General features: G+C 35.5%; 1 protein-coding gene across 1 annotated transcript in view; it reads left to right on the top strand.

Annotated features, from left to right (window-relative positions):
* The window catches only part of GNRHR (gonadotropin releasing hormone receptor), a 29285-nt gene that overhangs the window by 6669 nt on the left and 8969 nt on the right, over positions 1–13647 (top strand). Inside the window, exon 2 of the mRNA XM_082464014.1 lies at positions 8005–8224. Coding sequence (XP_082320140.1) covers positions 8005–8224 — 220 coding nt within the window. The remainder of the gene's footprint in view (positions 1–8004; positions 8225–13647) is intronic.

Genomic DNA, 13647 nt, shown 5'->3' on the forward strand with positions numbered 1-13647 from the left:
TATTTGGAAAGCATTTGGTAATTTGGGATATTGATGCAGATGGAAGTCTAGACAGAAGTCTAAATAAGTCAATTTGTGATAATGACAAACACAAACCCCCAATTTCACTTTCTTTTAAAGGACTCTCCCAGAGACTATAAATAAAATATTGATGTATTAATTCAATTATTTTCATCTAAGTCTATCACAGCAATAACAGAAAGAAAATGCAAAATACTGATCTGTCTTGATGTAATGAAAAGAAAATCTGAAATTAATTTCGAATTGTTTAGGAATTTCATGTAATAGCCTGAGCTCAAATACATTACTCTACCTGAGAGATTTGTGTAAATGTGGGCCACAGAAAATGGTAGTACTCTTTCATTTTGTAAAACAAATGACCCATTTTTGATTTCAGCAACACTTTAAATTTATAAAGCACTTTGCTGAAGTTTCCTGAAAAACCACACAGTCATAATCTTATTTGGTATTTACACTGACTCTGTGAGGTACATAAAAGCTGTGTTATTGTCCCCATTTCACATATAAGAGAACAAAGAGAACCTTTGAAAGCAATGTCCTTCAAACTTTTTTGACAGTAACAGAAAGATATACATACTACATAAAGACTTTGTCTCTCTCACACACTTATAACTGAGAAAAGTTTTCATAAAATAAATATTCTACTCTGTTCCATTTCATTTTTTAATGTTGATTACAACCAACTGATGGGTACAACCCGCAGTTTGAAAAGCACTGGTTTAAAGGGATTCATTGTTTGCCCAATGCCACTTGGCCTGTTGGACTCCTGTCTTTTTACTAAGTCCAGTTTATCTTTTTTATTATAGTTCTCTGCTATCTCTCTGAATAAAAGAGGTTTCAACCCTGTGACTAATGTTATGTGTATTTGATGGGGAAGATAAGAGGTAGGGAGGGCTTTTTATTTCCAGACCATGTGATACACAGTGAGTACACATCACGCTTCACCACGCTCCACGGAGAAGCCCATTGACAAAGGCGTATCCTGTCATGGCTAATTTACATTGAAAGGCTGACTTTTATCTTCATCTTTTGGTGCATATATATTCTATCACTTGAGTAATTCATACCTAAGTTGAAAAAAGAAATAAACTAACGAGCTAGTTGTTACATTGCCAGGAATCTAAGAATTTATGACATTTTGCTAGAGCTCAGAATGACCAAATTTCAAACTGACCACCTGGCTTTTCCACCTTCCTAATAACCTCAGAGTTCTGTGACGATTTGGGGATATATTTTCAGAAGTTTTAGCATAGTGTGGCCAAAATGTCATACTTTTTGCTAGTAATGGAATTTTCTTTTAAAACGGAATTCTATGTGGAGCTTCAGTAAATGAAACAGATATAAGTGGACTTGCTCTGGTCAAATAGGGGTAAAGGAGCCCCAGTCCTCTGCTTGGTCATAGTCTCTGAAGACCTCAGATCCCATTGCAAGTCTGAAAGGCAATGGGATAGTCAAAATAGCATGGATACTGGATTTAAACAAAGCTGGTTTCAGATCTCAATGCTGTCTCTTACCAGCTATCTGAGTAAATTAGTTAACTAAGTTTAAAAGGATAACTGTAAAGAATTACAATTCTTTTGTAATTTTCAATTGTAACAAGTAAGATATATAAAATCATCCAGTACAAGACTTTACACTAACACTCAATGTTCATTCCTTCCTCTTTTCCTGTCTTCATTACTTCCTTCATAACAGAGTTTTTGAAGTCAGGAGAAAAAAATAATAGGGAAATATGAGTATGAAAGTTAAATAATTATTTAAGAAACAGCAAAGAAAATTGCTTATATAAAGATTACTTCATATTTCTCAAATTATAACATTTATTCTGACTGATAAGTAAATTTGGCCAATGTACTCCCTAGTCACCAAGCTGTCCTACTCAAATGTAAGTGTAATACAATGTAAGTGTTATGTAAATAGTTGCTGGAGCTTGGCAAATTCAAGTTTTGCTTTTTGGAACTTTCTGAAATTTTTTTTCCAAATATTTTTCCATCTGCAGTTGGTTGAATCTGCAGATGTGGAACCCACAGATTTGGAGGGTCTGTTGTATATGAGCAATCCTTTATTCTTTGGTGTGAAGACATGTGGTCTGAATAAATGTGGAGGCTTTCCTGTTACACACAGAATTTACAGGGCTAGAATGCACTTCTGAACTTGACAAGCAGTTTAAATTCAATACTCGTTACACGTGTACAATATGCCCAAAACAGTACTGGAACATAGTAATAGCATGCTAGTAGCAAAAATAACAATAATGATGATGATTTTGATAAATAATAGTTATTCAGTACATAAATATGTGCCAGGAATTGTGCTAAATGCTTCTGTGGGGGTTTTTTAATATTTATTTATTTATTTATTTAGCTGCGCCAGGTCTTAGTTGAGGCACGAGGGATCTTCTTTGCCGCCTGTGGGATCTTTAGTTGCAGCATGCGGGATGAGGGATCTTTTAGTTGCAGCATGCGGAATCTAGTTCGAATGTGGCCTCTCTGCATTGGGAGTGCAGAGTCTTAACCACTGGACCACCAGGAAAGTCCCTCTTCTGTATTGTGTTTTTGTTTTGTCTTGTTTTTTTCAACCATGCTGCACGGATTGAGGGGTCTTAGCTCCCCGAGCAGGGATTGAACCCAGGCCACAGCAGTGAAAGCCCAGAATCCTAACCACTAGGCCACCAGGGAACTCCCTTCTGTGTTCATTACTTCATGTAAGGCTCCCAATAACTGTATAAATTAGATACAATTATTATTTTTATTTTATTCATGAATAACCTAAGATCATGAATGCTATGTAACATGCCCAAGATTACCATCTAGTAAGTGGAGGTGTCAGTACATCCAGTTAACTCCATACCCAGAGTTTTTAATGACTACAATATATCACACTATACAATATTGTCTATTTTCTTTCTTCCTGTAGGAGGCTGAAGAAGAAAAAGACAGGAAAATCTTAAAGTGAGAATAGATAGTTAAGAGATATCAGAGGGACGGACTTCCCTGGTGGCGCAGTGGTTAAGAATCTGACTGTTGATGCAGGGGACAAGGTTCGATCCCTGGTCCAGGAAGATCCTACATGCCGCGGAGCAACTAAGCCTATGTGCCACAACTACTGAAGCCAGTGCACCTAGAGCCCATGCTCTGCAACAAGAGAAGCCACCGCAATGAGAAGCCCGCGCACCACAACAAAGAGAGTAGCCCCCGCTTGCCACAGCTAGAGAAAAGCCTGTGCACAGCAATGAAAACCCAAAGCAGACAAAAATTAATTAATTAATTAATTAATTTTTTAAAAAGACTCTTACAAATTATAAAAAAAAGAAGAGCGAGAGAGATATCAGAGGGACTTCCCTGGCAGTCCAGTAGTTAAGACTCTGTGCTCCCAATGCAGGGGGTACAGGTTCAATCCCTGGTCAGGGAACTAAGATCTCGCATGCCCCATGGCACGGCCAAAAAACACAGACACACACACACACACACACACATATATATATCATATATATATGATACATATTTATAAGTTGTGTGCCTCTAAATTTTTATTTTAATAATGATTATAATTTACATAGTGTTGTGTGCCAGGCACTACTCTAAGTGCAAGTATTCACTTGTTAATTGTCATGACAGCTCCTAGAAGCAGATACTATTAATATATCCCTTTTATAGATGAGAGGAACCTGAAGCACATCATCTAAAGTTAATCACCTTTGGAAAAGATTAGGTCATGTTGTCACTAGAGTGGGTAAGGTGAAGGTTAAAAATAATATGCTATGAGGAATAGCATCTGCAAGGACTGTAAATATGGAAAATAGATTGCTATTGTTGAGGGCAAAGTAAAGCAAACACTGATGAGAACTGGGGCCAGGCATGAGAGTAAAGAAACATAAAGAAATTTTAAAAATATGATCCAAGGACAAAAGAACCACAGGAAGTAAAGTGGATCCTTATATTAATCATTCAAATGAACATGGCCTTGGAGCTGAAAATGAACGGAACCAAGCCGAAAACAAATTAATTTATGGGCAAGTAAGAGTCTGAATTTTCATAACACTATATCTCTCCTTTGGAACTTATCACTGTCTATCTTGTATTACAGGTGTCACATACATGCTATATCTCCCCTACCAAAAATTTAATTCCCTAATGGCAGGACATATGTAGTTCATCTTTTACAACAGAGTGTGCCTAGTATAGTTTTTTGACCAATAAGTTGCTTTAAAAACTAGCATTTGTTACATAAATAAAGATGACAACCAAATTCAAATCATAGTACTATAAAGTCAATTTTATTGAAAGTTTCATCGTTATAACTTAAAAACATAAAATATTAAAGTGAAAATGTGACCCAGTGCAGAGCAGAAAATCAAATTCAGGTCATCTGGTTCCAAGGCTGATTGGGGAGGTAGAGAGAAAAATATTTTTAAGAGATACAGGACTCTCGGATTCTATGAGAAGGAACCCTTCCAAGGATTTCAACTCACAACACCTGTTGAGTCAAATTCAAACTGAACTTTAAATAAGGTCAGTTTGCAAAGAAGTATGGAAAAACTGAAAGGGTCACTTTGTAATGTGGGAAAAGTTGGTCTGGATCATAAAATAGAATTAGCTGAATGTATGTTTTTTCGACTTTATGATAGATAATATGATCATTGGCGCCCTCTAGTGGATTTATTTCAAAATTCTTTTTTGCCCTTGATGCCGAAAAGATCTGAAACTGAAAATCAACATTTTAATTACAAATAAAAGAAATAGGTTTATATTTTGTATTATACTTACTTACATTTTATTACATTTGTATATATTTTATTATATTTATATTTTACATTTAGTAAAATTTTTCTACTCTACAAGCAAAGAGGAAAAACAGTATTTTTTTTTAAGGCATAATCTACTCCTACTCCACCCCTCCCAAAAAGGAAAGAAATTCTGGGCCTATTAAGTTAATTAAATGTAATTTAAATTTACTAATTTAATCAACAGCTAAAGAAAATGTATACTCTGCCTCATTTGCTTAAAATAGAAGAAAAAATCCCGTAACATTTTTGCTTGAATTAACTTGCTATCAGTTTTAAAGTGCTTGGGCACTCTTTTCATTTTATTAATCTTTCATGGTAAAATGAAGTTTTTCAACAGAAGATCTTGGAAATGCCGAAGTAAGAAATGTGCTTGACGGATGGGGAAAGGATGAATAAATGTCCACTAGAACTTGTTTTTGAAAACCACTTTCAACGTTTCCTTAATAGTTAACTCAACTTGTTCTTTTTTTAACATAAGTTCACACTTAGAGAAAGGTTGCAAGAATCATACAAAGATTTCTAGGATACCTTTACCTTGGATTCCCCAAATATTAACATTTTACTACATTTGCTTATTTGCCTTATTCTCTCTCTTGTATACATTTTATTCTGGATTGTTTAAAAGTAAGTTCAGACATGATGTCCCTTTCAATACTTCATTGTGTTTTTTCTAGCACATAACCACAATACAAATTATCAAAATCAGGAAATTATCACTAATACAGTGCTATTTTTTTATCTATATACCTTATCCATATCTCACTCGCTGTCTCAATAATATCCTAACTTTTAGCAAAAGAAAATCCAAGACTATCGAGGGATTCGGTTCCCATGTCTTTTTAGTCTCCTTTAAACTGGAACCATTCCTTGGTCTTCCTTTGAATTTCATGATGCTGACATTTTTGAAGAGTGCAGGCCAATTATTTTGTAGAATGCCCCTCAATTTGAGTTTGTCTGATGTTTGCTCGTGGGTAGATTCAGGTTATGCACTTGTCGACTGAAGAAAAATGTACAACCTAAAAGTTGAGAATTATGTTTTATTCAGTAGATTTTCTGAGGACGTAAGCCCAGAAGACAGCCTCTCAGATAACTCTGAGGGACTGTTCCCAAGAAGCAAGGGAGGAGCCAGGATGTATAGGTTTTTTTGCAACAAAAACGAGGTAGTCGGAACATCAAAAGATTATTGTTAATTAAAGAAAAATGATACATCTCAAGTTAATGAACTTAGCGCTTTTCTAAGTATGGGAAGGTACAAGAGTCCAGACTTATTGAAATCATCCCTTTGAAATGCACCTTAACTATCTAGAGCCAGTATCCTGCCTTTTCCCATCCTGAACCCCTCAGTGTGCACAGTCGGGGGTGGCTGCAGTGGCTATGGCTTGATGGCCACAACATCCTTTGTTTACTGATATGGTAGGTGACATTCTTCATCCACACACTTTTAGCAAAAAATACCTAAGAGGTGACACTTTCTTCACAGCACATTCTAGAAGGTAGCAGAAGCTGTCGATTGGTCCCATTATTGGCAATGTTAATTATTTGTTTATTTCTCGACTAGTAAAGTTATTTTATAATAACGTTATAATGACATGTATCCTGCAGGTAGATACTTTGAGATGATATAAATAAACTACTCTCCTCAAACTTACACCCATATTTTTACCATCCATTGGTGATTCTTGCCTGAATCAATTATTATTATAGTGATTACAAAATGGTACTCACTACTTCCACTATACCTTTTACATTTATTAATTGACTTTCTACAGTAAAGAGCTTTTTCCTCTCCCCATTTATTTGTCATTGTTGGTTTGTAATTTACATCAGCATGGAGTCATGGTTTCTTTCTTTATTCGACAGTTTATCATTCTTTTCTATCAGTGTTTGTTTTCATGCTTAAACTATCCCAGATTTGGCCAACTGAAGCTCTTTCTAGCTGGTGCCTGAACATTTTTCACATGCTCCATCATTCTCTGGGCATTTCCTGACTTTTCAGCAAAAGAGCTGTTCCAAGGACATATTGTACTTTGCTTTCCCCAGCCTTGGGATCACCCATTTCTCCAGTTAGGTCTGGTTCCTTTTGGTAGAGAATGATACTTAGAAAACAAGATCTGGGTGCTGGAGTGCTGGGTGTGCTCATTGCTACTCGGATGTCATTATTCCTAGGCTCTCTCCACAGGCAGAGCTGGAATAAATGTATTTATGTGTACACATGCACACACACACAGATAAATTACCCTTACTCTTTTTTTACAATTGTACAGCACCCCATTGTGTGGCCAACTGTAGTTTATTCAGTTACTATTCAATGATTTGTTATTTAGATCATTTTCAATGTTTTTCAATTATAAGCAATGCATCAATGGATAATCTTGTGCATATGTATTTTCATATAATGGAAGTAGGGGTGTATCTTCAGGGTAAATTCCTGAATGTCAGATTGCTGAGTCAAAGGTAAATGCATATGTAGTTATGCTAGTTATTGCCAACTTCCCCTCCTTAATGGTTGTACCAATTTGCATGCCCATTAACAATGTATGAGAGTCCCTGTTTCCCTACAGCCTTGCCATGAAAGTGTGCTATTTTTTTTTTAATTTTGCCAATCTTGATAGTAGAAGATGGCATATCATTGTAGCCTTAATTGGTTGGCACTGCTCTCATAAGTGAGATTGAATGTCTTTTCATATGCTTAAGGGCCACTGTTATATCTTTTCTGTGAACTGTCTGTTCATGTTTTATGACCATTTTAATGATATTTTGTGTCTCAAAAATAAAATTTAAATTTGTATTTTGAGGGTATATTCTAAATACCAGACACAGTTTTATGTGCTGAGGATATAACAATAAAATCACTTGCAAAATCACTCGCAAAAAGTTTACTCAGCATAATAGCATCTGAAATTGAAATACAAACAAGGTTTAAATCTTTGGTTGATGATTGTGCTGCAAAGTTGAAATAACTGCAAAAGAAATCCAAAATCCTACAGATCCATTCACATTACCCAAACATATTTTAAGTAAAATCCATTTATAACTTTTTATAGAAATGCCAAAAGAATATCAAGATGCTTAGCAGTTGCTTTGGGCAACAACATGTTAGAAGGTTAGCAGAATACAGAAGAGAAAACTTTCAAGAAAACTTGCAAATACTGTTTGAAAATAAGCAACATCACTTTTTAAAAATTTTTCTCATACAGTTATACATCTTCAGGATGATCCATTTAGCAGATGACTCTGGACAGACAGAAGGTTTCTCTCAGTGTGTAACACACTGCAGTTTTCCACAATGGTGGCATCAAGCCTTTTATAACTTCTTCACCTTCACCTGCCTCTTCATCATCCCTCTTCTCATCATGTTGATCTGCAATGCAAAAATTATCTTCACCCTGACAAGCGTCCTTCATCAGGATCCCCACAGTACGTATTCCTTAGATTTGGTGTTAATTGAGGGTAGACAGCTTTTAACAGCAATACTCAAAGTACAGAAGCAGTGGCACTTACTATGCGTTAGATACTGTTCTAAGCAGTTTATGTATATTAATTAACTCTTTTAATATTCAGAATCAACTCATGAGGCAATACTTTTATTATCCCCAATTTAGAGACGAGGTAATTTAATACTCCCAATATTATAAATTTACAGCATGAAATTAAAAATGAAAGGACAGTTACTCCAATTACCCGATAGAAGCATTGGCAACTTGTTCCTGCTGGTCCATCACAAAGCTCTATCAAACACCTAATGTCTAGAATAGCAAAGTACAACTCGTTAAATGGTAGCCAATAGACTTGTTAAAGTTAAGCATTTCTGTATCACATTCAAATCTCCTGTACCCACAAAATGTATCCACACACTATGCACATTTGTGTGTTGTGTGTGTGTTGAGTATGCGAATGTGAACGTGTAATTGACTATTTCATCTTTAACTTCACAGATGCAGTTGTGCCTTTTTGCTTTAAGAATCTGGTGCATTCTCAAATACTAAAATTTATGAATTTTTTAAATTTTATATTGTAGTATAGTTGATTAACAATGCTGTGTTAGTTTCAGATGTACAGCAAAGTGATTCAGTTATACAGATACATGTATCTATTCTTTTTCAAATTCTTTTCCCATTTAGGTTATTACAGAGTATGGAACACAGTTCCCTGTGCTATATAGCAGGTCCTTGTTGGTTATCTTTTTTTTTTTTTTTAATTGGGGTATAGTTGCTTTACAATGTTGTGTTAATTTCTGCTGTACAGTGAAGTGAATCAGCAATATGTATACATATATCCTCTCTTTTTTGGATTTCCTTCCCATTTAGGATACCACAGAGCATTGAGTAGAATTCCCTGTGCTACACAGCAGGTTCTCATTAGTTATCTATTTTATACATATTAGTGTATATATGTCAATCCCAGTCTCCCAACTCATTTCACCTTGGTGCCCATACATTTCTTCTGTACAGCTGGGTCTCTATTTCTGCTTTGCAAATAGGTTCATCTGCACCATCTTTCTAGATTCCACATATATGCGTTAATATACAATAATTGTTTTTCTTTTTCTGACTTACTTCACTCTGTATGACAGTCTCTAGGTCCATCCACGTCTCTGCAAATGACCCAATTTCATTCCCTTTTATGGCTGAGTAATATTCCATTGTATATATATACTACATCTTCTTTATCCATTCATCTATTGATGGACATTTAGGTTGCTCTCATGTCCTGGCTATTATAAATAGTGCTGCAATAAACATTGGGGTGCTTGTGTCTTTTTAAATTATGGCTTTCTCAGGGTATATGCCCAGTAGTGGGATTGCTGGGTCACATGGTAGTTCTATTTTTAGTTTTTAAGGAACCTCCATACTGTTCTCCATAGTGGGTGTATCAATTTACATTCCCACCAACAATGCAAGAGGTTTCCCTTTTCTCCACACCCTCTCCAGCATTTATTGTTTGTAGATTTTTTGATGATGGCCATTCTGACTGCTGTGAGGTGATACCTCATTGTAGTTTTGATTTGCATTTCTCTAATGATTGGTGATGTTGAGCATCTTTTCATGTGTTTGTTGGCAATCTGTATATCTTCTTTGAGGAAATGTCTATTTAGGTCTTCTGCCCATTTTTGGATTGGGTTGTTTGTTTCATTGATATTGAGCTGCATGAGCTGCTTGTAAATTTTGGAGATTAATCCTTTGTCAGTTGCTTCATTTGTAAATATTTTCTCCCATTCTGAGGGTTGTCTTTTCATATTGTTTATGGTTTCCTTTGCTGGGCAAAAGCTTTTAAGATTGATTAGGTCCCATTTGTTTATTTTTGTTTCTATTTCCATTGCTCTAGGAGGTGGATCCAAAAAGATCTTGCTGTGATTTATGTCAAAGAGTGTTCTTCCTATGTTTTCCTCTAAGAGTTTTATAGTGTTCGGTCTTACATTTAGGTCTCTAATCCATTTTGAGTTTATTTTTGTGTATGGTGTTAGGGAGTGTTCTAATGTCATTCTTTTACATGTAGCTGTCCAGTTCTCCCAGCACCACTTATTGAAGAGACTGTCTTTTCTCCATTGTATATCTTTGTCTCCTTTGTCATAGATTAGTTGACCATAGGTGCATGGGTTTATCTCTGGGCTTTCTATCCTGTTCCATTGATCTATATTTCTGTTTTTGTGCCAGTACCATACTGTCTTGATTACTGTAGCTTTGTAGTAAAGTCTGAACTCAGGGAGTCTGATTCCTCCACCTCCGCTTTTTTCCCTCAAGACTGCTTTGGCTATTCGGGGTCTTCTCTGTCTCCATACAAATTGTGAAATTTTTTATTCTCATTCTGTGAAAAATGCCAGTGGTAGTTTGATAGGGATGGCACTGAATCCCTAGATTGCTTTGGGTGTTATAGTCATTTTCACAATATTGATTCTTCCAATCCAAGAACATGGTATATCTCTCCATCTGTTGGTATCATCTTTAATTTCTTTCATCAATGTCTTACAGTTTTCTGCATTCAGGTCTTCTGTCTCCTTAGGTAGGTTTATTCCTAGGTATTTTATTATTTTTGTTGCAATGGTAAAGAGAAGTGTTTCCTTAATTTCTCTTTCAGATTTTTCATCATTAAAGTATAGGAATGCAAGATACTTCTGTGCATTAATTTTGTATCCTGCTACTTTACCAAGTTCATTGATTAGCTCTAGTAGTTTTCTGGTAGCATCTTTAGGATTCTCTATGTAAAGTATCATGTCATCTGCAAACAGTTACACCTTTACTTCTTTTCCGATTTGGATTCCTTTTATTTCTTTCTCTTCTCTGATTGCTGTGGCTAAAACTTCCAAAACTATGTTGAATAATAGTGGTGAGAGTGGACCATCTTGTTTTGTTCCTGATATTAGAGGAAACAGTTTCAGCTTTTCGCCATTGAGAATGATGTTGGCTGTGGGTTTTTCATATATGGCCTTTATTATGTTGAGGTAAGTACCCTCGATGCCTACTTTCTGGAGGGTTTTTATCATAAATGGGTGTTAAGAATTTTGTCAAAAGCTTTTTCTGCATCTACTGAGATGATCATATGGTTTTTCTCTTTCAATTTGTTAATATGGTGTATCACATTGATTGATTTGCATATATTAAAGAATCCTTGCATTCCTGGGATAAACCCCACTTGATCATGGTGTATGATCCTTATAATGTGCTGTTGGATTCTGTTTGCTAGTATTTTGTTAAAGATTTTTGCTCTATGTTCATCAGGGATATTGGCCTATACTTTTCTTTCTTTGTGACATCTTTGGTTTTCGTATCAGGGTGATGGTGGCCTTGTAAAATGAGTTTGGGAGTGTTCCTCCCTCTGCTATATTTTGGAAGAGTTTGAGAAGGATAGGTGTTAGCTCTTCTCTAAATGTTTATAGAATTCTCCTGTGAAGCCATCTGGTCGTGGGCCTTTGTTTGGTACAAGATTTTTAATCACAGTCTCAATTTCCGGGCTTGTGATTGGTCTGTTTATATTTTCTATTTCTTCCTGTAGCAGTCTTGGAGGGTTGTGCTTTTCTAAGCATTTGTCCATTTCTTCCAGGTTGTCCATTTTATTGGCATATAGTTGCTTGTAGTAATCTCTCATGATCCTTTGTATTTCTGTAGTGTCAGTAGTTACTTCTCCTTTTTCATTTCTAATTCTATTGCTTTGAGTCTTCTCCATTTTTTTCTTGATGAGTCTGGCTAATGGTTTATCAATTTTGTTTATCTTCTCAAAGAACCAGCTTTTAGTTTTATTGATCTTTGCTATCGTTTCCTTCATTTCTTTTTCATTTATTTCTGATCTGATCCTTATGATTTCTTTCCTTCTGCTAACTTTGGGGGTGTTTTGTTCTTCGTTCTCTAATTGCTTTAGGTGTAAGCTTAGGTTGTTTATTTGAGATGTTTCCTGTTTCTTGAGGTAGGATTGTATTGCTATAAACTTTCCTCTTCGAACTGCTTTTGCTGCATCCCAGCGGTATTGGATCATCGTGTTTTCGTTGTCATTTGTCTGTAGGTATTTTTTTATTTTCTCTTTGATTTCTTCAGTGACCTCTTGGTTATTTAGTAATGTATTATTTAGCCTCCATGTGTTTGTATTTTTTACAGATTTCTTCCTGTAATTGATATCTAGTTTCATAGCGTTGTGGTTGGAAAAGATACTTGATACAATTTCAGTTTTCTTAAACTTACCAAGGCTTTGTGACCCAAGATATGATCTATCCTGGAGAATATTCCATGAGCACTTGATAAGAAAGTGTATTCTGTTGTTTTGGATGGAATGTCCTATAAATATCAATTAAGTCCATCTTGTTAAATGTATCATTTAAAGCTTGTGCTTCCTTATTTATTTTCATTTTGGATGATCTGTCCATTGGTGAAAGTGGGGTGTAAATGTCCCCTACTATGATTGTGTTACTGTCGATTTCCCCTTTTACGGCTGTTAGCATTTGGCTTATGTATTGAGGTGCTCCTATGTTGGGTGCATAAATATTTACAATTGTTATATCTTCTTCTTGGATTGATCCCTTGATCATTATGTAGTATCTTTCTTTGTCTTTTGTAATAGTCTTTATTTTCAAGTCTATTTTGTGGATATGAGAATTGCTACTCTAGCTTTCTTTTGATTTCCATTTGCATGGAATACCTTTTTCCATCCCCTCACTTTCAGTCTGTATGTGTCCCTAGGTCTGAAGTGTGTCTCTTGTAGTCAGTATATATATGGGTAATGTTTTTGTATCCATTCAGCCAGCCTATATCTTTTGGTTGGAGCATTTCATCTGTTTACATTTAAGGTAGTTATCGATATGTATGTTCCTATTGCCATTTTCTTAATTGTTTTGTGTTTACTATTGTAGGTCTTTTCCTCCTCTTGTGTTTCCTCCCTAGAGAAGTTCCTTTAGCATTTGTTGTAAAGCTGGTTTGGTGGTGCTGTATTCGCTTAGCTTTTGCTTCTCTGTAAAGGTTTTAATTTCTCCATCGAATCTGAATGAGATCCTTGCTGGGTAATCTTGGTTGTAGGTTTTTCCCTTTCATCACTTTAAATATGTCCTGCCACTCCCTTCTGGCTTGCAGAGTTTCTGCTGAAAGATCAGCTGTTAACATTATGGGGATTCCCTTGTATGTTATTTTTTTTCCTTGCTGCTTTTCATATTTTTTCTTTGTATTTAATTTTTGATAGTCTGATTAATATGTGTCTTGCATGTTTCTCCTTGGATTTATCCTGTATGGGACTCTCTGTGCTTCCAGGACTTGATTGATTTTTCCTTTCCCATATTAGGGAAGTTTTCAACTATAATCTCTTCCAATATTTTCTCAGTCCTTTTCTCTTTCTCCTCTTCTAATGCGACCCCTATAATTCAA

The sequence above is a fragment of the Balaenoptera physalus genome, assembly GCF_965194825.1.
Source record: "Balaenoptera physalus genome assembly, chromosome: 5".
Taxonomy (NCBI): domain Eukaryota; kingdom Metazoa; phylum Chordata; class Mammalia; order Artiodactyla; family Balaenopteridae; genus Balaenoptera; species Balaenoptera physalus.